Source organism: Clavelina lepadiformis, chromosome 4 (assembly GCF_947623445.1).
Source record: "Clavelina lepadiformis chromosome 4, kaClaLepa1.1, whole genome shotgun sequence".
NCBI lineage: Eukaryota > Metazoa > Chordata > Ascidiacea > Aplousobranchia > Clavelinidae > Clavelina > Clavelina lepadiformis.
The window spans coordinates 4,019,871-4,045,167 of record NC_135243.1 but is presented as its reverse complement, the minus strand read 5'-3'; the positions used below and the strand labels follow the sequence as shown (position 1 = coordinate 4,045,167).

Sequence of the window (25,297 nt, the reverse complement as noted above, 5' to 3'; positions counted from 1 at the left end):
CAACAAAACTGAAGACAGACACGTCGGCATTGATTGTTACCAGTTTGCTAAAAATCTTTAATCACATTTCACACACTTGCGTTCCAAAATTTCTGATTTGCTCTTACCGAAGGCTACAATAAGAAAGGCAGAGATTAAAAGCAACACAGCTCAAGGTTAGGTAAAATTTTGTTTCGAAATTACCACTCCTCCTAGGCTCCTACGTAGGTACGTTTTTAAGTTTAATGTTAATTAATTAATAAATTTTTTGTCATCTTTAAAAGTATTTATATAAGCAGTTCTTCTGAAAATTCATCGAAAACTTGATGTTACTTACGGTGATGACGTCCATTTGTAAAACAAATATAGGTAAACGCTGGTGTCTGACTTCCTCAAAACTGGCATCACACTCGAAAAGATAATTGGTATAAGTGACCAAAATTTTGATTTTATTTACAAATTTAAGATTACCAACTATGTCCACACGAGAACATTGGTAGGAATCAATAAAATTTACCAACATCAATAATTGCATTAATGTAAGTTTTAAAATTCAATTTTGCCAACCACCATGGTTGTTAGAACCTACAAAATCAATCAAAAATACACTTTAGATTGTACTTTGTATCAAAAACCCAAAACCTTTTGCTGGTTTCACTTTTATAGTCTTCACTCGCGTCAAAAAAATTAACTTGCTGTTGTGTCATCGTTCTGCAATGACATGCTATTACTTGGTACAATGACACTTGGTACAAGAAACGAACCAACTTGTAGAACTATACGATGAGGATTGATTAATATATTCTGCATATATTTCTTGTGAGGTCTTCGGTTTTCCTATTATGACGTTAATGCTACATTGTATTATATCACAATTTACTCAACATTTACTAGAATTTTATTCCAATGTAACACTGTACTGGTAGTACAGAGGGTGATACTGATAATATATTCAACGGGACTAAATAGACTTCGACATGACTGGCAGGTGATTAAGTTGCAGGTGAAACTTTTTTTGAATGAAAACCACACAGAGATACTATTAATTCAGGTACTGGGAAAGTATTCTTGTCATAAGGCAAGTACCGGTAACTGGACTTATAGTTTTGCTTCCACAGCCAGCACTAAGCTTAGGGAGCTGTAGCCTAGCTTTTACTTTCACCAGCAGTATAAGTTCCTTGACTTTAAGTATGTAAGTTATAGATCTAACTAATGCAAGAGTTTCGTGCAACGAATTTATGTTTACTAATAAAAAAATGTGTATAGGCTACCTACCTAAATCTTGTCTCCATACGAGTTGTTCGATTTATATTTGGCCCTAATACCAACGATATGTCACACTGTTTTCGTATTATGACGTCAATCTTACAATGTATTAAGTCACAAACTACTTCAAATATTTCACTTTTAGCCGCAGGTTTTCAGCATCAACAGTTAAAATAACCATTATGTATAATATTGAAAACTTATTTTTCTGCCATATTATACTGACTACTTTTCTTTGCAATAAATTGAACTTGTACTAGCGCTTGCATCTCCCTTTACCGTCACTTTGAATTTCACATGAAAAAGCTTTCTTGTTTGAAAAAGAAATTGTTTTGCTTCAATTATGTGTAAAAATATTTTGGAAAATTTTGTCAGATGTAAAATATTTGATTGAGGCCACATTTATTCCAATTTTAAGGTAACCGCAAGTTTAAAACGAGTGCTCACCATCAGGGTTAAACTTTCATTTTTTGTCAATTGTGCGTCTATGAAATCGTACATTTTGTTGCCATTCATTTGATTGTTTTGCACGCGGCGTGTTGTTTGTGTCATCACTTTGCTTGATTTTAACATTCCACGCATTCAAGTGATATTGCCCTCCTCCCCCGGCAAGCTATGCTAATTGGCATTTTTCCTCTGCTTGTTGTATTCTTTAAAATGAAACTTAACTGGTGGGGTTGCCTTATTCACAGGTGTTACTGTTGGTCTCTCCTTGTGTTAGCAGAATGATGTTGGTGAAATGATGAGAAATTTTGGAAATGTGTTTTCCAAACGATGTCGTTCGGGCGAATTTCAAAGCTCACTTTGCAGTGTGGCTGGTCAAGGTGACCTTTTTGAAAAGAGAGCAATCGTCAAAGGTCACGGTGATGAAACCTGTCGCGATGATGCAACAGTGTCCAGTGGGGATCAGTGTCTGCAAGCAGCAGAAATTTACCTGAGAATGAAAATGAAGAAGTTAAAAAGTACGTTGATTTTTGTTGCGATGATGTAAGTGTTCAGGCTTTGACCAACACCGGCCAGCAGTAAACTGTGCGAAGTATGATTTAGGCAAACATTAATTCTCAACATAACTGCATGTTGCCTGTTCATGTCAATATACTGACAAAGTTTAGTAATTGAAATAGTTCTTAACTTTGCATTTCAATGTTTCCTACTTGATTTCCAGATCACTTTGCAGCAAATCGTGTTACACGACTGAACGAATTAAGATTAGAAGCAAACTTGTTCAATTTCACTGACGAGCGTTTGGATGAGTTGTGCCACGGTTAGTCTGATCAACAAGAGTACGTTCATTTGAGTTTCTGATACCTGGATGTTGGATTTATGGTAACTGCTTGTTCTCATAAGAACCATCTACTTAAGTATAAGCCGCCATCACGCTTCTCCTTGATGTGCTGTTTTATAAGAATTGTCGCCATCGTCCCAGTTGGCTGTTTGTTTAATGAGCGTTTAAATATTACCTTTTCATGACAGTTTCATCATGTTACTTTTGCACGTGACTAATGTGCATTTTAAGTTTGAAGAAAAAAGTTCCTATCATCTTTATCTGCACGTGACTAATGTGCATTTGAAATTTGTAGAAATTCCGTTTTGCGTCAAGAGATTCTGAATTTTATTTGGCACGTGACTAAAGTGCCTCTAAAATTTGTAAATTTAAAAAAGTTCAATCATTTTAATTTGCACGTGACTAATGTGCATTTGAAATGTTCAAATTCCTGTTTTTGAAAGAGTTCTTATCATTTCAATTTGCACGTGACTAATGTGCATTTAAAATACCCAAAATCCTGTTCTTGAAAGAGTTCTGTCATTTAAATTTGCACGTGACTAATGTGCGTTTAAAATGTTCAAAATCCTGTTCTGGAAAGAGTTCTGTCATTTCAATTTGCACGTGACTAATGCGCATATGAAATGGACTATATAAGTGTTGGCCACCAGAATATTTTGTACTTATGGTCGTTTAATGTATGTAAAACGAAGACTTCCATCAAAGATGCTCAATGTGCGTTAATAGTGATGTATGTAAATATCTTAAGTGTTTGCCTCCATCGGTACAATTGTACTGCATGTGCGTGAATGTCAAAATATCATGTCAGATTTTCGCAAGTGTTTGCCGCCCTCGTGTGTTTAAAAATTTCTACATGAAGTGTTGAATTTGCAGTAATTATGTTTAAGCCGTACAGGCATATTTTGAGTTTGTGCTTGATACGAGTGTAACGCTTCGGAAGATATTAGCCATATTAATAAAATACCTGTACTGTATAATGGCAATGCTGGTGACTACTCGATATTCGCAACATAACCAACATAAATATTGTAACATTTCTGAAGTATACCGTTAAAAATTCTTTTTAATATCACGTTAGCCTTTAACCATATAGTTCAACGTAATCCAAGTCTTGCGCCGCAATCCAAAGCTTATTCCCGACTTGGTTTGTATTCATGTTCGACTTATTGATGTATAGGTTATTTGAAGCAGAAAATGTGTCCTAGCGATCACAACAGCAATTCTTGGAGTTAACAAACTTTGTTTTAACCTGGAACACTTCATAATATCTTCCACGTTCTAATTACAGTTTTTGCTTACTTAGTGTATTTACCTTTCTTTTATCACGTTGTTTTCTTGTCTAAGCCCCTTAAGTTGATCATAGAAGCAATTATTGTTATAACATGTAGGCAATAATGCAAAGATGAATAGTTAGGATAGCGTATAATTATCAAAAAGTCTTTAATAATTATATTAGGTTGTTTGTTTTAGCAAGCTTGGCTATTTTGACCTGTTCGATGTCAATGTAGGATTATTATGACGTCACAATCGAAAAAGAGAAAGAGTTGGAGTACTAGAGTTTGATTGCAATGTAGCACTGTACTGGTATTACAGAGGGTATTACAGAGGGTATTACAGGTATTACAGGTATTACAGGTATTACAGGTATTACAGTATTATTGTGTAAAAATATTTTGGCAATTTATTCTCGTTTGGAATGCATGACTGAAGCAAGTTTGCTTGATTTTAACATTCCACGTGTTCATGTGATACCGCCAGCAAGCCAAGTTAAATGGTATTGTTTCAAATATTCACAAAGCTAGATATGCTTTTATTAGGGTGTTATTACTTTTACTCCAGCTTTAAATGAGTGGATTTTGTAGCACGACTGAACAATTCGAGGGTAGAAACAATCTGGTTCAATTACCTCGTAGCATGTTTGGATCGCAAAGGTTTCTGATCGTGATCACCAATTCATTCAAGCTTTAACTTTCTTTGCAGTCGGTTGGGTGGTGTTCTGAGTTGGTGGGTGTGTTAAATGTGAGCGAAATTTAAACAAAAACACTGCCCACTGCCATTTCCTAAATTTCGAGCATTTTTTCAAATCCATCATAAATTGTTTGAAGATTCCTTTTTATATTGTATTAAGTCTTGGGCCGCCATCACACTACTGATGTTTTGTCCTTTGTAGAATGTTATTTCATGCCTAAGTCTCACTGCCCAGCCCAAAATTTATTTGTGTTTTCTCTGTGATTACAATTTGTATATATTGTGTAGCAAGTAGCTGGCGACTTCAAATTCGATATATTTTGTGTTTGTTGTACTTGATATACCTATTTATCACCCGCCAAATTTATAATTTATGCGAAAATAAACGCCAACTAATCTTTATCAATTGTCATCAAGGCAATATTTTGTGTAATTTTCTTCACAACTGCAATAAAAATTGGAAAAACCAAATATCATCATCTTTTTTGATGTTACTAGCGAGTTTACAAAGTAAATTTTGTAAAGTTCTTAGCATAGAGAATTCCGTAAAAACAGCAATTTTACCTCTGTAAACGGAAACAATTTTATTTTTCTTTCACTCAATGAGATCCTGACTAGAATCCTCACTCGTTGGAAATTTGATATTTCCTACCTGAAGTTTCGAACTTGAAATTATAGCACTTCTATTCCCGTCTTACTTTGACAATACATTATGGAAAGCATCTTTGCACTGAATAAGATTGAATCTTGATTGTCTTTAAATTAAATCTTATCTGACCACAAGTATAAATCCGTCTATTTCAGGCAGCGTGTTTAATCAAATTAAACTTTTACATTACGCCACGCTGTTAAACAGGATTTCAGAAGTAATTTATGTTTAACTTTGTTATAAACGATCTTGCATTTTAAACTGTACCTTAAATGAACACAGAAGTTGCACTATGCGCAGATTGGATTTTGATAAATTGTAATATTAAACTTGTAATATTAACTTTAAAACATTAGCATAAAATTTTATTGTAAAACTTTCAAATACATACTTTAACAGTTAATATTCCTCATTGTTGTTGATAAGACATTTTAGTCATATTACATACTGTGCATAATGAATAAGCACCTACATGATAATGAATAAATATTTGAATTTTTATGACATCACCGATACTTGCGGCAGCTTAAACGCTCCTCCGGACAAATATTAATTAGTCTAATTGCAGATTACATTGAAAAATTTGCATGTTTCTAAGCCACATCCACCAAATTACAGTTCATTCCTAGCAGGGAAATGTTACCATTGGGAATCATATTTAAATTGAACAGCCAACCCCAGTTGACGGTAGTTGATGGTAATACATAATAATTTCATACATATATATATATTTGGTAATATAAAACAACAGTTTAATCAGGGTGTTTAAAAGTTTAGCGTAGGTCAAACATATTTTGGTAAAGGTAAGTGACGAATGATTGCTTTTTCCTTTCATTCTGAATTTATTAAAAATGGATTTTGTCTTTTATCAGACTTGTTTCAATGCAATCGTACATTTGTTGCCAATTGTTTTATCCCAGGCTTGTTATTTGTGTCGTCAATTTGCTTGATTTTAACATTCCACGCGTTCATGTGCGGGCAACCCACGTTAATTGCCATTCTTTCCGCTGGTTATTGTGTCCTTTAAAATGTCATTTAACCTGTGGAGTTGGTTTATTTGCAGGTAGTACAGCTAGTCGCTCCTTGTGTTAGTTCAATACAGCCGCAAAATTTAAAAAACTTGTGTTCAATATTTACAGATCTATATTGGTGAAATGATGAAATGTTATATACTTGTGTAGTTGCGTAATTTTTTCCAAACTATGTCGTTGAGTGATTTACGAAGCTACATCGCAAGTGCGTCAACAATATGATTTGTGTAACAATGATTGAAGACGAAGATTAACAATTGGTGAAGCTAAAATCAACATATTTTTAACTGGGCAAAGCTGCAAATTCGTTAAATATGATGAAATGATTTTGTTATGCCTATTTTGTTTCTTTTCAGGTTTGAATGAATGGATTTTGTAGCACGACTGAACAACCCGAGGGTAGAAACAATCTGGTTCAATTACCTCGCAGCATGTTTGGATCTGAGAGTTCTGATCATCAATTCATCCAAGCTTCAACTTTCTTTGCAGTTGGTTTGTTGGGGTTTGTTGATTGGTTTTGGTACTGATTTGGTGTCTGTATTGGCTATAATCGATATTATAGCAAATACTGCCAACATGCCATTTCCTAAATTTCAAGCGTTTTTGCACTCCATCTTTAAATGCTTGAAAATTGCTTTTTCCTTTTAAAGTCTTCGGCCGACATCAGAAGTTTTGTGACTGATGTGCGTTAAATGTTTAAGCTCATGTCTCCGTAAGGTCCATGGCCTAATGGAGTTTTGGTGTTTTTATTTTTGGTGTTGTACTGTCTGTCCTCAAAACCACTCGTTAAGAATGTTCCAGTATTTGCAGAGCAATCAATTTATTGAAATGCTTGAGAATACCTTCCGGTGCTCGATGTGCGGTTAATTGTAAATACTTGTACATATTGGTGTGAACCGCAATCACACCACTTAGTTGTTTTGTCTTCCGTAAAATGTTATTTTATGCGCAAGTTTCAATGCCCAGCCCAAACATTATTTGTGTTTGCTCTGTGTCCACAATTTGTCGATATTGTACCAACTGTCAGACGCCATCCGAGTGTTGTGTTTGATGTTCGTGAAATACCTAATGATCAACCGCCAAGGTGCAAACTGTAAACTGCCAAGTATTTTGTGTTAGTGCTGTGTGGATTGTATGTTAGCTGCCAATATTTTATGTTATTTCTATAACAACTGCAATAAAATATTGTAACAAGTATATTGCTCAGAAAATTCATCATCCGTATACGGCAATGGTAATGCGAACAATTTGTATACTGGATATGCATCCCTGGTACCAGAAATATGCATGGATCTCGCTTTGTGACGTCATAATTACCAATAATGCGCAAAAGAATTTTAGCAATTTAATTTTTGAATGAAATTTTACGCCATTTGAACCATGGTTGCCTTCACACCACATAGCAGATGACCACAACTAACTATAAAAATGAGCTGCAAGTGGTAAAACAAGTACATTAGTAGTGGTACATTTACCACTTCCTGTGGTACATTAATAATCCGTTTTAATTTGAATCTATCATTTATTGTACAATAAAACCCAACTTGAAAAATGCAAGAATATAATAATGAATTTTTAGAGATATGATGAGTTGTAAATGCTTTTATTTTAAAGAGAACAGAACGGGATTCCAGGAAGACATCTCAAGATTCTGACTTTATACTCGACGCGTTCAATGCAGTTGAGCAGTTCAGTTCAGTCCTTAACAACAGTTAACAGTAATTCTATCAGGCGAAACATTTCCTAGTGTTTTTAGATAACAGTTATATTTCGGTCTTTGTTGTAAATATTCATATAAATGGTTATTTCTTGGTTTTTTTGGTGTCGTTTACAGTCCAAGGGTGTTAATTACAATTGGTACTCCTGGTTCAATCCTGCTAATACACAATTTTGAAAAGTTCAGCGTTTTTAGCAATCATACGTTGAATTTTCTTAAATGCCAACCTGTGATAGTTATCAGTGTTGTACTTGTTCGGATAATTGTATCTGTTTGCTGTTGTCGTCCACTGTCTATTACATGTATTTAATATCTGTAGCAGGGGTCGGAACCTTTTTGGCGAAGGAGCCATGAAAGCCACATATTGTTAATTTTTATTTCCGTTAGAGCCATATAATATTTTTCAACACTTAATGCAACTAACGTGTGCATTTTTAAGCAAAACCAACTATTTTAGACAACGGTAAATGTCTGAATTTACTCTTTAATAACATGCTAATTACTGTTAATGCGATTTCTGGTGCTGCATGGTACAGAAATTACAAAACTACAAATAACAGAAAAGTTTTATTCGTAACAATTGTGCTAAGAAATGCCAGCTTAGATTTATCTGCGAGCCAGATGCCGTCATCAAAAGAGCCACACCTGGCTCGCGAGTCATAGGTTCCCGACCTCTGATCTGTAGACATCAAACATTATGCTTATAAGTGTTTGCCGCCACGAGACCAGTGCATCTTCTACTCAATGTGCGTTTCAACAATTATTCTCCGAAGATTTGTATTTTTATCACAACGACTGCGATTTAGTGTTTTGCCGCCTTCAGACCAGTTTTATTTACTGTGATGTGCGTTTAATATTTGTAAATACTTTCCGATGTCAGCTAACTACAACCCAGTTTGTGTAAAAATATCTAAAGTTTTTATACATTCATCACAAAGTTTAAAACAAAATGATCGGAAGTGAAAACAATGGCAGGCTTTCCTTTTTGTATTACAGTCTCATAATTCAATAATATACAGGGCTGTTGAAAAACAACAATTAGTATTAAGTAGCAGATGAATTAGAGCTGATGCAATATGTTTTGCAATGAAATGAACAAAATTCTCAATTCATTTCTTGCTGACATTTGTTGGACAACTTGTTTGACAATTGTTTGTTTACTGTAGTTTTAATAGCTATGCCATGAAAACCATGACTCAAATCCAAATTAAATCATATTGAAAGTTTCACTGTTTGCTGAAAATTACCATAGTGCGGGGCATTAATTGAGCAAAGCTGATGAGGATAGTTTTTCAAAGGTGTAAGGTTTACTATTATGTATTCTGTACGGAATAAATTGGCATCAGCAATTTTATATATTTTATCTATTTTATTTCAATGGCAGTTTTGTTCAAATTCACATAAATGTGAACTCCACATGGAGGCAAACACTTATTTCTGACATTTGGAAGTGTTTACAAATATTAAACGCACATCACAGTAAATGGAGAATAATTGTTAGAATATTAACTGGTCTCGTGGAAGCAAAAATTTACTAATCACAATGTTTGATGTCTACAGATATTAAATACATGTATTGGACAGTGGCGGACAACAGCAACTATGTACATTTACCCGCACAAGTACAACACGAATCATGTATCACAGGTTGGCATTTAAGCAAATTCTATGTATTATTGCACATTAATGGGAAGCTCTACATTATGTGGAAGAAAACACTCGTGTTACACAAACTGGGTCGCAGTTGGCTGGCGTTGGAAAGTATTTACAAAAATTAAACGCACATCAATCACAGTTCATAAAAACTATTCGTTTGATGGCGGCAAAAGACTTAAAAACGCCCGAAACTTATTTTACTACATTTTCGTTTAAGTATGAAAGGCAAAAACTTTAAAACGCACATGATCAAAACTATTTACACTTGTTCATTGCAAATGGCTTATTCGTAGTGGCGGTGACGACGTAGTAAAGAGAAATGGTTTGATGGCTAAAGACAAGACATTTACATAACTGTTTACAGGGCGGATTAACCACGCATTAATCCGCACAGCAAGCACAAAGAGCGAAGTTGCTTGCTGGTAGCTAGGAAAGGCTTGTGTGGTGGATGCAGATATTAATACATAGAACGTAAATTATGTACAAACACTTATGGACATAACGACCAGCCATCAGTAACCTAGCAACAAGAAATGTTGCTAGGAAATGGTGATCAGACTCGAACGCTCTGCAAGAGATCTGAACAAGTTTGCTTCTACCTTCATTTCATTTAGGCTGGCAGAGATCTGCTTCTATGATCTAGAAAAACAAGTCACACGATGCAATGACGATACAGGAGTGACAATAAAACAAAACTCAGTTCGTGCATTTTAATCAACTTACGTTTCCCAAGTTTCATATGTTCCATACATTTGTATCATCGAGACACATAAGACAAGTCACGGTGGCCATTATCGATTGCACTCTTCTCAAGGTCACCTTAACCTGTGTGGAAGGCAGATTATGGCAGCTGCAAAATTCGCCAAATCACGTTTGGAAATCACGCCCAATTCAAACAATCATCATTTCACCAACATTCTACTGTGTAAAAGTAATAGGAAATTTGATTGTGTTTCGTTTAACAGTTTATTCAGCGTTATCTTAAGTTTGGATATACAGTGAGACCTCGTTAATCCGGACCACTTCGTTTCGTCAAAAAATGTCGGTTTAGCGGGGTTTCCGGATTATCGGAAAGGAGAAAATCAATCAACCATGCAAATGCAGCACCGTGTTCAAAACGCAGTACGCACCCTAGTGAAATTCTAAGTACCGAGTTTCTGGCTGGACAGCAACTAAAATAAAATTATATTTTTTGTATGATCCGACCCAGTGTCGAACCCCAGAACCACCGTATTAAAGACGAATGCTCTAAGCCAGAAGTGACGAACGGTATGACAACCGCTCTTGCATGGCGAAGCATTCCGGCGGGACCAGCAGTCTTGAACTTTCTTTGACCTGTTTCTAATCATTGCGCAATGCGATATCAAAAGCTGATAGCACGATTGAGTTGCAGCAGTATGTTTTCAATAGATTGCCGCACTCAACCCATGTAATGTACGTATTTTTTTGCGACCGCGGAAGTGTTGTTTGTTACTGTTGATGAACAATTTATTTTTTCGTTTCTAAAACACTGTACAGTATTTCATAGTATGACTAAAAAGCTGTGCGGCTAAAATTTTTTACAAAGCGCAATGCTGTACAGTACTGTACTTTTGAATCAATAAAGACCGCAACGTTATTATGCGTAGATAATCGGCTATTGTTTCGTCATCTAACTACCCAGCGTACATAGTGTATTAGGACAATCGTGAATCATTTTCGCTAAACTGTTAATAATCCGGTTTATCGGATTTTATTGCGATTGATTTAGCACATTTGTTCCAAAACTTTTGTGTCGGAGTCGGACAGCGGGGTTTCCGGATTAAAGGGGTGAAATGCATAGGAAGAAATCCGTTCCCGGCAGTTTTGTGTCGGATAGCGGGGATTCCGGTTGTTCGGGGTCCGGATTAACGAGGTCCCACTGTATTTGAAACCAACACCAGAAAAACCACTCTAATAAGCGACTCGTTTTGAACTATACAAACTTCTTCAAATCATTCTACAAATAATGAAGTCGGCAAAATGTATTTCATTCAAACCCTATGAGAAGTAAAAGAAAAATAACTTCTATTTAACTAACAATGAATCCACTATACTTTACATGTAATATCTGACACGTACTTATTCGGCCTGAAAAAAATCTGCGAACTACAGTACAGTAGGTTGCGTATTTGCTAAATCAAACCTTATATAAAGTAACACGTGGTCGAAAGAATTTGAAAAGATCCGAATTAATCAACGTGGTGTGCTTTCACATGAATGTGTGGAATGTTAAAATTATTTAAAGTGAGTTCAATCAAATGCTTGTTCAAAGTTTTAACAAAAGAATTATCTTGCTTGGAATTGCCAACGTTCTTTAAAGCAATACTGAATTGTCGAATTTCAAAGTAAAAGCAGAAACCAAGTAAATGTCATAAAACATACACTTCTCATTGCATAAATATCATATCTACGTAAAATTCACAAATGTTTTTAGTAAAGTGTTCTACTCCCATTATTGTACACATCAACGTAATACACACATTGGCGTCAGAATATACATCAGAATATACTTATAGCACACACATAGCGAACCATTTGTTAAGTTAAAGTAGGCCTAATCAAATTAAAGTTCATAGTTTAAAAACTTCCCACCCCGCAAAAAATAAAGATGTTGTCGTTTAGAAGAAGAAAGCAATTTCCCAACTCCAGTTTTAATAATATTTAAATTGTATGATTGGATGCAGCTGGCATGCTTACACCCATCGCTTCACCTGCATGATCAAGTCTCTTCTTTAAAGTCAGACGTCGTTTTTCGTTCGTTCAAGAGGTTCTAAAGTACTGTAGAATTGACACTGACAGATGGCCTATTGGTTAGAACTTACGTATCCTCTGCGGAGAAGCTCGAGTTCAATTCCCGGATCGCATGATACCAGAGCATAATTGTAAGCCGGTCTAGGATGGGGATGAGTTCGGGATTAAGTTGAAAAAAATATTAGTCCGAATTCGGACCGGAATATTGAGCATTTGATGTTTGAGGCGAAGTATTTCTGCAATTACTGCTATAATGAAGGTTCAACTCACTCTCTTACAGTTCTGTTTAATTTGCGAGAATAATAGTTTAAGAATAAAACTGTTGTGCTTTTCATGACGCTGTTTACAGCCTTGTTACATCATACTCCGACTTATGTAAAGTTTGTTGTGTAGTTGTCCTGGTTCGGTTACTTCGACCAACAAAGTTGTTTTGGAAATCTGTGTCTGATGTTAAATCGTGAACTTTCCTCACAAAATTAATTTGGTGACGTTATCAAGTCGGAAAACTATCAAACTAATTAATCATTAATCATTAATCAACCATGAAATCGTGAAGAAGCTTGACGATTGCGAGAAAAGGATGTATGGGTCGGCTTGAAATTAGAAAAATTTAAAACGATTGAACGATGGTTTGCGCCACCATTTTGAAACGACTAAATGTGTTTCAGTGGTGGATAAAAATCTTTAAGCAGATTATTCCAAGTTTTAACTTCCAGGCATCTTATAACGCAGTGACATTGTGCCATGTATATGTATGTATCATTTCCTTAACCAAGAGCACAACTCATATGCATATACTTGAAGATTCGATTTGAAATTGTTAGGTCTGTGATGTCCGATACATAGTGACCATTCATGATTACCGACAAATGTGGCAAACACCAGCTTGTCAGTGGCCTAATGTGATTATATAAAGTACTAAATTATTTAAGATACTAAATTTTCTACAATTCTTTTATTGCCAGCATTGAAAGCACAAATTCCGAAACCATCAACTGAAACAGGACATACTTTATTTCCGTTTCAAGGCAGTATATGAGGCTTTGGCAGTAAAGCATTGAAAGCACAGCCAGCACAAATATTGACTTTTGCAATGACGGCTTGCACTTGTAAACGTAGAACACGCTTTAGGCACGAAATTGGCCTAAAGATGGCACAAGCTTAGACAACACAGACAGAAATACATTACTACACCAATACTAACTATATACAGGGAGGCATTTTCATTGAAATCTTAACGAAATATCTAAAAATGCTGAAACTTTTGTCATGGCCGTTATGTTACGCAAAAAAAACAAAATACTAAAAAATGATTATTCATAGGTTGTAGATTATAGCAACAGAGTTCTCATCTAGAGGTCTGTGGTCAAATGACGTATATAAAGATTAAAGCATCAAGTAGAGAACAATCAAATGGATTTGACGGCGGCAAACACTTATTATTTACACAGTAAACGCACACCAGTAACAAACTTCCTTGTTGCTGATGGCGACATCTTGTCAGCAAGCAATACTGATACCAACAAGCATTACGACGCTGGAGATCAAGAGTAAATGCATGTCTTTCTGAATCCAATCCAAAAACGAACTGAAAAAATTGGACCAGCTTAATCCACCTTGGCTTTAGTTCTGTAACATGAAATTAAAGCGAATCAAACATATTTTACAGAAAACAATTCTTGAAATATATTTTGAACTGCTGGGCTGTCTGGCATCCCGATGTTTAATTTCAGACACACCCAGCATTGGGAGACAAACTAGTTTTAAGGTTTAAAAAAGGAAAACTTTGCTAACATTAATCATTCCAATTACTTTCTGTGTTCTTTTTATCTTGTCAGACCAAATTCTGCTGATGTATGACCGTTGACGATTGCACTCTTTTCAACAAGGTCATCTTACCAGCGTGGATTACGGGCATTTGAGCAGATTTCAGTGACCGACATTGTTGGAAAATCATCCCAACTACGTACCTGAAACTAATTCATCATTTCTCCAATCTCTATAAATGTTAACAAAATTTTCTTAATTTTTTATTTCTTGATTTCCATCAAGATCGCTTAAAATACAAGAAAAAAATCAACATGCAGAATTTATCTCGATAAAATGCGATCGACTTCATAGAAAAATCTGATGTATACTCTCTTCGTCAAACCTAAGTACAGCCACGTGTAAACAAGGCAACGTACACTGTAAACTACATTGTGAAGTTTTTATAACTTGGCAGATAGATTGTGAGTGGAATGCGGCCAATTAACGTGGCTTGCCGGTGGGATCATATGATTGCCTGGAATGTAAACCAAATGAATAATCAGAAAAAAACACGCCTGGCACTGAACGTTAAGGGATTGACAGCAACATATCCGTGCAATAAAACATTACTGGATAAACAGATTTTTGTACTGATCTGCATAAGAAAACATAGAATCAATGACTAAGCACACACAAATTACCCAACATTATGTATGACTTACCTTAAATTCACAAAATCGTAATAACAACGTTGTTATTATGTCTATGTTACCAAATACGTTACATAACAAACTTACAATAAAAGTTGATACATGGTGATAAGATTAATTCGCGGCTACGAATAGCAACAGCAACCTTGGCAATGGAGCAATAGGTCGCTTTAAAAAAATACATACATCAAATCCATTATTCAGCATAGATACCACGTTTTCCCAAGATTTACTGAAATTTGCATGGCCAAAAAATGACATAAAATCTTCATTTACTTGTTGCCCATTACATGTATAGATGTATAGTACATTCCATAGCAGGGTTATGAAAAATTGGATTTCCACCATTTAAAACATCGTGTTCCAAAAACAAGTTTATTGTATTCTTGCATTTGTTTCAATGAAGTTCATACAAATGAAAATTAAAGAACGATGGGTGCTTGCCATTGTGAGTTCGTTGTCAGGTAAGGTGTTGTAAAGTTGTAAAGTTATACGTGATCAAGTTGTATTCTACATAAGATATCTATGAATAAATAGCACCATTCAAAACAGTAGCGGATATGCTTTTTAAGTAGATTTTATATTCTTAAGTGGTTAGTTCTTTTGTCACATTTATTTTTGAAACGGCAATTGATACAGGATTGCTTTTTCTATGTTTCTGCGTATGTGAAAAAGGAGTTTTCCTTTTAATCAATTTTGCTTCAATACAATTGTACATTTGTTGCCAATGGTTTGATTTTTTCGTCCCAGGCTTGTTATTTGTGTCAACATTTTGCTTGATTTTAACATTCCACGCGTTCATGTGATACCACCGGCAAGCCACGTTAATTGGCAATAATTCGGCTGGTTTATTTGTCCTAAAAGTCATTTAACTTGTGGGATGCTTTATTAGCAGGTATTACAGCGAGTTGTTTCTTGTGTTAGCTGAAGACAAGGGCATTATATATTGATATGTAGTAAGATGCTCATTAATCCTATTTGGGTTTCTGCTGCTGTTTGGACTAATCTTTAGACGGATTCAATTAAAGCTATTTGCTGTTTAGTTTAGCTTCATCACGTTTGTATCCAATAAGTCTACTTGTGCACATTAGCATGAATTATGTAGCAAAGTATGTACTTGTTAAATATCTAATCGGTTTAAACTACAAATGGTAATGCTGAAAACGATCGAAAGATGTATATATGTGAGCATTATATTAAGTATTGTTTGCTTGTAACTATACTTTGTAGGCGTTTAGTTAATCGAATTAATTTTCAAAAATTTGTTTAGTATTTCCAGACCTATATTGGTGAAATTATGATATACTTTTGACTTGTGTAGTTGCATAATTCTTTCCGAACAATGTCTTTCACGGATTTTGGACGCTACATCGGAAATGCGTCAACAAGGTAACAATGATGAAGGCGAAGATAACTAATTGTATGATGTAGTTTTATAATTGTGCGGTAGTGAGACACACGTTTATGACGTAACATGTCAAAACAATAGGATACGATGTTATTAAATCTGCTTATAACCTTGCTGTTTGTTGTTACTTTTCAGGTTTTAATGATTCGATCTTGTAGCCCGACTAGACAATTAAGCCGAGGGTAGGAGCAACCTGGTTCAATTACCTCGCAGCATGTTTGGTTCGGGAAGAATTGTGATTGCCACTTCGTCCAAGCTTCAACTATCTGTGCAGTTTGTTTGTTGGGGTTTGTTTGTGGTTCTGGTAATGCTTTAAGCATTGGGCCGCCATCAGAAGTGACTGATGCGCGTTAAATGTATTAAGCTCATGCCTCCGTCAGGTCATTGACCTTTTGGTGTATTGGTGTTTTGTTTTTGATGTTGTACTGTCTGCCCTGAAAATTTGATAAAATGAAAGTTCAGTATTTGCAAAGCAATCAATTTATTGAAATGCTTGATAATACCTTCCGGTGCTCGATGTGCGGTTAATTGTAAATACTTGTACATATTGGTGTGAACCGCCATCACACCACTGTTTTGTCCTCATAAAACTGTAATTTTATGCGCAAGTCTTACTCCCCAGCCCAAACGTTTGCGTTTGTTCTGTGTTTACTGTCTGTATACATATCATAGTAAGTACCGGGCCCTTTCAAACTCGATATATTTTGTGTTTGTTGTAAGTGATATACCTATGTATCAGCTGTCAAATTTATAATGTGCCAAAGGAAACGCCAACTAATCTTTATTAATTGCCATCATGACAATATTGTGTACTTTTCATCACAACTTAAATAAAAATTGGAAAAACCTAATATCATCATGGATTTTGATGTTTACATGTTTACATGTTTACTATTTGTAGATATTGTAGTACCGCCTTCTATTAAGATGGATTTCTATTAACAAAAATGTTATCTTCCTTTCACTCGAATCTCAGGAACTTCATATTTCTTATCTGAAGTATCAAACTTGAAATTATATATGGCTCCTATTATAGTAAAACGAATTACGAAAACAGCAACCCTGTACCCAAAGACGTCGTAAACAATGTTATTTTATCTGATCATCAATCGTTCGAACCTTCCGGTAATGTTCTCTATTCTCGTAGTCGTATTTTGAAAAACCACATTATAAGAAGTATTTTTGCTCAGAATAAGATTGAATGATGGTTGTGTTTAAACTGAAGCTAACTTGGCCACAAATCCTGTACAAATAAGTTTATAACAGGCAGCGTGTATAGCAAAATCAAACTCACCTACATCGATACGTTCAACAGATTACGTTTAGCTTTCGCGATGAACAAGCATTTTAAAATGATCCTCAAGTGACCACAGCAGTTGGACTACACGTTGACTACATTCAGTCAGCGACAGACAAAAAGCAAAAGCATGTGTAAACGTCAAATTTGGGAACCTGTTATTTCAAAGCAATTTGTGACGGTTAACGTTACAGTGCAAGCGTAAGTGTAATTCCAAGGAACAAGCAATCGGTTCTAAAGTCAGAGATCTCAGACAAATACTTGCAAATTTGCATTAACTACAAAAGCAAAGAAACCGTTATCTTACTTTACCATAATGTTTTTTGATTTCTCAGGCAAAATTATGTTGATTGCAAATGTTGACTCTCGTTTGAACATTTTTACATCATAGAGACACAATTTATCTCGGTGGTTTTGGCAATTGCACGTTTTTCAAAAAGATAATCTTTGCCAGTGTGGATCTGAGAGGTATTTCAACTGTGAAATTTGCTGAACGAGATCGTTTGGAAAGATTTATACGACTACATAATTTGGAAAAATTTCTACATCATTTCACCAAAATTAAATGTGAATCAACTTATTTGTTGGCAGCACATACTTACTATTTGCATTTATGTACGCATATATCAACCTGAAGCAGTTACTTCCTGATGGCTACTTTCAATAAACACAAAGATAAGTTGTATGGTGGCGGTTAATACTTAACACATATAAATTACGTCAAGCAAAACAAAGATGTTTTGATAGCTCCAACTTTCCAAGGTATACAAAGTTATCATTCGTACTATATGTACAAACACTTGCGGATAAAAGTAGAAAAACTAGAATATTCGTACAAAATGCAAGCATAATTTTTTACAATGCCAGTGAAATGTTACCCTTTGGGACGATTTTTAAATTGAACATCCAAACGCCAGCTAGTGGTAACATTTGTGTAATGTGTAATAAATTCATATATTTATTTGGTAATTTAAAACAACAATTTAATCAGGGTGTTTAAAATTTTAACTTCGGTCGTATATTTTATGGTAAAGGCAAGTGACCTACCATTGGTTTTCTTCTTTTATTTTACATTTATAAGAAATGGATTTTTCTTTTAATCAATTTTGCTTCAATGCAATTGTACATTTCTTGCCAATGGTTTAATTGTTTCGTTCCAGACGTGTAATTTGTCTCATCACTTTGTTTAATTTTAACATTCCAAGCGTTCATGTACGGGCAAGCCACGTTAATTGACATTCTTTCCACTGGTTATTGTATCATTTAAAATGGCATTAACTCGTGGAGTTGGTTTATTTGCAAGTAATACAACTAGTCGCTTCTTGTGTCAGCCGCAAGGTTTGAAAATCTTGTGTTCAATGTTTACAGAGCTATGTTGGTGAAATGATGAAATGTTATTGACTTGTGTAGTTGCATAATTCTTTCCAATCGATGTTGTTCAGTGACTTACGAAGCTACATCGCAAGTGCGTAAACAAGATGATTTGTGTAACGATGATTGAAGACGAAGATTAACAAATGGTGAAGCTAAAATCAACACATGTTTAACAAGCAAAGCTGAAAATTCATTAAATATGAAATCTTTGTGTTATGCTTATTTTGTTGCTTTTCAGGTTTAAATGAATGGATTTTGTAGCACGACTGAACAACCCGAGGGTAGAAACAATCTGGTTCAATTACCTCGCAGCCTGTTTGGATCACAAAGAGTTCTGATCGCCAATTCATCCAAGCTTCAACTTTCTTTGCAGTTGGTTGGTTGGGGTTTGTTGATTGGTTTTGGTACTGATTTGGTGTCTGTATTGGCTGTAATCGATATTATAGCGAATACTGCCAACATGCCATTTCCTAAATTTCAAGTGTTTTTGCAATCCATCTTTAAATGCTTGAAAATTCATTTTTTACCTTTAAAGTCTTGGGCCGCCATCAGACTTTTAGTGACTGATGCGCGTTAAATGTTTAAGCTCATGCTGCCTTCAGGTCAATGACCTAGGAGTTTTGAGTGTTTTTATTTTTGGTGTTGTACTGTCTGCCCTGCAAACCAGCCCGTTAAGAATGTTCCAGTATTTACAGAGCAATCAATTTATTGAAATGCTTGAATACCTTCCAGTGCTCGATGTGCGGTTACTTGTAAATACTTGTACATATTGGTGTCAACCGCCATCGCACCACTTAGTTGTTTTGTCCTCTGTAAAATGTTAATTTTTATGCGCAAGTCTCACTGCCCAGCCCAAACATTATTTGTGTTTGCTCTGTGTTCACAATTTGACGATATTGTACTAACTGTCATACGTCATCCGATTGTTGTGTTTGATGTTCGTGAAATTCTTATGTATCAACCGCCAACGTGCAAATTGTGCGAAAATGTAAACTGCCAAGTATCCTGTATTAGTGCTGTGTGGTTTGTATGTTAGCTGCCAATATTTTATGTTATTTTTATAACAACTGCAATAAAATGTTGTAACAAGTATATTGCTCAGAATTTAATCAACTGTAAACGGCAACGGTAATGCGAACGATTTATTTACTGGATATGCTTCCCTGGTGCTAGACTTGTAGCTTTCGTAGATTACTTGGCCGAAATACCAGAGACATGCATGGATCTCGCTTAGTGACGTCATTCAAATATCAGTTAAACGCAACGTTTAAACGGCCACAGCACTTTTCCTGTTTAATTTGAATCTATCATTTAGTGTACAAGAAAATTCAAAAGTATATATTATCGAATGTTTAGTGAAGTGCTGAGTTGTAAATGGTTTTATTTTAGAGAAAACTGAAGGGGATTCCACTAAGTAAGACTTAAGAAAATTACAGTTAAATTACAACCAAATTACAGTTCATTTCTTTTCTTGATGGAGGCATACCATTATTCAACTGCCAAACTATACTATATACTATTAAAAAAACCTACTCTATGCGTATACTTATATAGGAAAATGCCTTCTGATTTAAGGCGAAATTTTTTTTTGATTTTACCCCACGCTTTAACAAAAATTAGTCCGAATATGGATCTGATGTCAACTAATTTTTAAAATAATGAAAAAGTTAAATATGAGTCAACTTATTTGTTGGCAGCACATACTTACTATTTGCATTTATGTACGCATATATCAACCTGAAGCAGTTACTTCCTGATGGCTACTTTCAATAAACACAAAGATAAGTTGTATGGTGGCGGTTAATACTTAACACATATAAATTACGTCAAGCAAAACAAAGATGTTTTGATAGCTCCAACTTTCCAAGGTATACAAAGTTATCATTCGTACAATATGTACAAACACTTGCGGATAAAAGTAGAAAAACTAGAATATTCGTACAAAATGCAAGCATAATTTTTTACAATGCCCGTGAAATGTTACCCTTGGGGACCATATTTAAATTGAACAGCCAAACCCCAGCTAGTGGTAACATTTGTTTACTGTGTAATAAATTCATATATATATTTGGTAATATAAAACAACAGTTTAATCAGGGTGTGTAAAAGTTTAACTTAGGTCGTATATTTTTAGGTAAAGGCAAGTGACCAACGATTGGTTTTCTTCTTTTATTTTACATTTATAAGAAATGGAACTTTCTTTTAATCAATTTTGCTTCAATGCATTTGTACATTTTTTTCCAATGGTTTGATTGTTTCGTCCCAGGCGTGTTATTTGTCTCATCACTTTGCTTGATTTTAACATTCCAAGCGTTCATATGCCGGCAAGCCACGTTAATTGACATTCTTTCCACTGGTTATTGTATCCTTTAAAATGGCATTAACTCGTGGATTTGGTTTATTTGCAAGTAATACAACTAGTCGCTTCTTGTGTCAGCTGAAAGTTTTAAAAATCTTGTGTTCAATGTTTACAGATATTTATTGGTGAAATGATGAAATGTTATTGACTTGTGTAGTTGCATAATTCTTTCCAAACGATGTTGTTCAGTGACTTACGAAGCTACATCGCAAGTGCGTCAACAAGATGATTTGTGTAACGATGATTGAAGACGAAGATTAACAAATGGTAAAACTAAAATCAACATGTTTTTATCAAGGCGAAGCTGAAAATTCATTAAATATGAAATCTTTGTGTTATGCTTATTTTGTTGCTTTTCAGGTTTGAATGAATGGATTTTGTAGCACGACTGAACAACCCGAGGGTAGAAACAATCTGGTTCAATTACCTCGCAGCCTGTTTGGATCACAGAGTTCTGATCGCCAGCTCATCCAAGCTTCAACTTTCTTTGCAGTTGGTTGGTTGGGGTTTGTTGATTGGTTCTGGTACTGATTTGGTGTCTGTATTGGCTGTAATCGATATTCAGCAAATACTGCAAACATGCCATTTCCTAAATTTCAAGTGTTTTTGCAATCCATCTTTAAATGCTTGAAAATTTTTTTTACCTTTTAAAGTCTTGCGCCGCCATCAGAATTTTTGTGACTGATGCGCGTTAAATGTTTAAGCTCATGCCTCCGTAAGGTCAATGACCTAGGAGTGTGGTGTTTTTATTTTTGGTGTTGTACTGTCTGCCCTCGAAACCAGCCCGTTAAGGATGTTCCAGTATTTACAGAGCAATCAATTTATTGAAATGCTTGAGAATACCTTCCGGTGCTCGATGTGCGGTTAATTGTAAATACTTGTACATATTGTTTTCAACCGCCATCGCACCACTTAGATGTTTTGTCCTCCGTAAAATGTTTCTTTTTTATGTGCAAATCTCACTGCCCAGCCCAAACGTTATTTGTGTTTGCTCTGTGTTCACAATTTGACGATATTGTACTAACTGTCATACGCCATCTGAATGTTGTGTTTGATGGTCGTGAAATTCTTATGTATCAACCGCCAACGTGAAAATTGTGCTAAAATGTAAACAGCCTAGTATTCTGTATTAGTGCTGTGTGGTTTGTATGTTAGCTGCCAATATTTTATGTTATTTCTATAACAACTGCAATAAAATGTTGTAACAAGTATATTGCTCAGAATTTAATCAACTGTAAACGGTAACGGTAATGCGAATGATTTATTTACTGGATTTGCTTCCCTGGTGCCAGACTTGTAGTTTTCGTAGATTACTTGGCCGAAATACCAAAGACATGCATGGATCTCGCTTTGTGACGTCATTCAAATATCAGTTAAACGCAACGTTAAACGGCCACAGCACTTTTCCTGTTTAATTTGAATCTATCATTTAATGTAGAGTATATAATATCGAATGTTTAGTGAAGTGCTGAGTTGTAAATGGTTTTATTTTAGAGAAAACTGAAGGGGATTCCACTAAGTAAGACTTAAGAAAATTACAATTAAATTACAACCAAATTACAGTTCATTTCTTTTCTTGATGGAGGCATACCATTATTCAACTGCCAAACTATACTATATACTATTAAAAAAACCTACTCTATGCGTATACTTATATAGGAAAATGCCTTCTGATTTAAGGCGAAATTTTTTTTTGATTTTACCCAACGCTTTAACAAAAATTAGTCCGAATATGGATCTGATGTCAACTAATTTTTAAAATAATGACAAAGTTAAATATGAATCAACTTATTTGATGACAGCACATACTTACTATTTGCATTTATATACGCATATATCAACCTGAAACAGTTACTTCCTGATGGCTACTTTCAATAAACACAAAGAAAAGTTGTATGGTGGCGGCTAATACAAAACACATATAAATTACGTCAAGCAAAAACAAAGATGTTTTTGTAGCTCCAACTTTCCAGGGTATACAAAGTTATCATTCGTACAATATGTACAAACACTTGCTGATAAAAGTAGAAAAACTAGAATATTCGTACAAAATGCAAGCATAAGTTTTTACAATGCCCGTGAAATGTTACCCTTGGGGACCATATTTAATTTGAACAGCCAAACCCCAGCTAGTGGTAACATTTGTTTAATGTGTAATAAATTCATATATATATTTGTTAATATAAAACAACAGTTTAATCAGGGTGTTTAAAAGTTTAACTTAAGTCGTATATTTTTTTGTAAAGGCAAGTGACCAACGATTGGTTTTCTCCTTTTATTTTACATTTATAAGAAATGGAATTTTCTTTTAGTCAATTTTGCTTTAATGCAATTGTACATTTCTTGCCAATGGTTTGATTGTTTCGTCCTGGGCGTGTTATTTGTCTCATCACTTCGCTTGATTTTAACATTCCAAGCGTTCATGTGCGGGCAAGCCACGTTAATTGACATTCTTTCCACTGGTTATTGTATCCTTTAAAATGGCATTAACTCGTGGAGTTGGTTTATTTGCAAGTATCACAACTAGTCGCTCCTTGTTTTAATTCAATACAGACGCAAGGTTTGAAAATGTTGTGTTCAATTTTTACAGATCTATGTTGGTGAAATGATGAAATGTTATTGACTTGTGTAGTTGCATAATTTTTTCCAAACAATGTCGTTCAGGGACTTACGAAGCTACATCGCAAGTGTGTCAACAAGATGATTTGTGTAACTATGATTGAAGACGAAGATTAACAAATGGTGAAGCTAAAATCAACACATTTTTAACAGGCAAAGCTGCAAAATAAAATAATATGAATTCTTTGTGTTATGCGTATTTTGTTGCTTTTCAGGTTTGAATGAATGGATTTTGTAGCACGACTGAACAACCCGAGGGTAGAAACAATCTGGTTCAATTACCTCGCAGTATGTTTGGATTGGAAAGAGTTCTGATCGCCAATTCATCCAAGCTTCAACTTTATTTTGCAGTTGGTTTGTTGGAGTTTGTTGATTGGTTTTGGTGCTGATTTGGTGTCTGTATTGGCTGTAATTGATATTATGGCGAATACTGCCAACATGCCATTTCCTAAAGTTCAAGCATTTTTGCAATCCATCTTTAAATGCTTGAAAATTTCGTTATATTTTTAAAGTCTTGGGCCGCCATCAGAAGTTTTGTGACTGATGCGCGTTAAATGTTTAATCTCATGCCTCCGTAAGGTCAATGACCCTTTGGAGTTTTGGTGTTTTTGTTTTTGGTGTTGTACTGTCTGCCCTGAAAGTTTGCACTCTTAAGAAAGTTCAGTATTTAATAAAGCAATCAATTTATTGAAATGCTTGAGAATACCTCCCGGTGCTCGATGTGTGGTTAATTGTAAATACTGTACATATTGGTGTCAAACCGCCATCACACCATTGTTCTGTCCCCAGTAAAATGTTATTTTATGCGCAAGTCTCACTGCCCAGACCAAACATTATTTGTGTTTGCTCTGTGTTTACTAATTGTATATATTTTAGTAACAATTAGACGCCATGGAAAACCGAATATTGTGTTTGATCGTGATATTCCTATTGATCAGCCGCCAACGTGCAAATTGTGCCCAAATGTGAACTACCGAAGTAAATTGTGTTAGTGCTGTTTGGTTTGTATGTTAGCTGCCAATATTTTATGTTATTTTTATAACAACTGCAATAAAATATTGTGAAAAGTATAATTCTCAGAATGTTGTGGTAATTTGAACAATTTATATACTGGATATGCATCCCGGATACCAAAAATATGCATGGATCTCACTTTGTCACGTCATGATTACAAATTTAAAAAGCCAATAATGCGCAAAAGAATTTTAGCGATTGAATTTTCGAATGAAATTTAGGCTATTTGAAGTTTTGAACCATGGTTGCCTTCACACCACATAGCCGATGACCACAAATAACAATAAAAATGAGCTGCAAGTGGTAAAAGAAGTACTTTATTAGTGGTACATTAACCACGTCCTGTGGTACATTAATAATCCGTTTTAATTTGAATCTATCATGTAGTGTACAACAAAATCCAACTTGAAAAATGCAAGAATATAATAATGAAATTTTGGAGAT

At 34.9% G+C, this 25,297-nt stretch overlaps 2 protein-coding genes and 5 long non-coding RNA genes across 9 annotated transcripts; 5 read left to right on the top strand and 2 right to left on the bottom strand.

Moving 5' to 3' along the window:
* Positions 1–1,910: 1,910 nt before the first annotated feature.
* Positions 1,911–3,507, top strand: LOC143453482 (uncharacterized). The gene is made up of 2 exons (XM_076954833.1): positions 1,911–2,207; positions 2,411–3,507. The coding sequence occupies exons 1-2, from the start codon at positions 1,985–1,987 to the stop codon at positions 2,512–2,514; spliced, it is 327 nt and encodes a 108-aa protein (XP_076810948.1). The 5' UTR covers positions 1,911–1,984; the 3' UTR covers positions 2,515–3,507.
* Positions 3,508–6,225: 2,718 nt separating this feature from the next.
* On the top strand, positions 6,226–19,953 carry LOC143453283 (uncharacterized). Of its 3 annotated transcripts, none has more exons than XR_013115153.1 (2): positions 6,226–6,438; positions 6,535–7,567. XR_013115153.1 is itself a non-coding variant. In XM_076954557.1 (2 exons), exon 2 carries the CDS (start codon positions 19,106–19,108, stop codon positions 19,436–19,438), a length of 333 nt encoding a protein of 110 aa, XP_076810672.1. In that variant the 5' UTR covers positions 6,250–6,438; positions 19,100–19,105; the 3' UTR covers positions 19,439–19,953. The 3 variants fall into 3 exon arrangements, 2 of the variants coding, with proteins under 2 accessions (XP_076810672.1, XP_076810671.1); XM_076954557.1 differs by lacking the exon at positions 6,535–7,567 and adding an exon at positions 19,100–19,953 and having other exon boundaries at positions 6,250–6,438; XM_076954556.1 differs by lacking the exons at positions 6,226–6,438; positions 6,535–7,567 and adding exons at positions 18,775–19,007; positions 19,100–19,953.
* Positions 9,346–10,525, bottom strand: LOC143453267 (uncharacterized). The gene is made up of 2 exons (XR_013115150.1): positions 10,275–10,525; positions 9,346–10,190 (listed from the first exon to the last, which is right to left on the bottom strand). It is a non-coding gene; the product is annotated as an uncharacterized LOC143453267 (long non-coding RNA).
* Positions 13,264–14,479, bottom strand: LOC143452192 (uncharacterized). The gene is made up of 2 exons (XR_013114956.1): positions 14,136–14,479; positions 13,264–13,952 (listed from the first exon to the last, which is right to left on the bottom strand). It is a non-coding gene; the product is annotated as an uncharacterized LOC143452192 (long non-coding RNA).
* Positions 16,006–17,041, top strand: LOC143452122 (uncharacterized). Its single transcript, XR_013114946.1, has 2 exons — positions 16,006–16,171; positions 16,326–17,041. It is a non-coding gene; the product is annotated as an uncharacterized LOC143452122 (long non-coding RNA).
* A 1,334-nt stretch (positions 19,954–21,287) lies between the features above and the next one.
* LOC143451622 (uncharacterized) lies at positions 21,288–22,431 on the top strand. Its single transcript, XR_013114891.1, has 2 exons — positions 21,288–21,487; positions 21,581–22,431. It is a non-coding gene; the product is annotated as an uncharacterized LOC143451622 (long non-coding RNA).
* Positions 22,432–23,739: 1,308 nt separating this feature from the next.
* Positions 23,740–24,912, top strand: LOC143451623 (uncharacterized). Its single transcript, XR_013114892.1, has 2 exons — positions 23,740–23,962; positions 24,055–24,912. It is a non-coding gene; the product is annotated as an uncharacterized LOC143451623 (long non-coding RNA).
* The last annotated feature ends 385 nt before the right edge of the window (positions 24,913–25,297 follow it).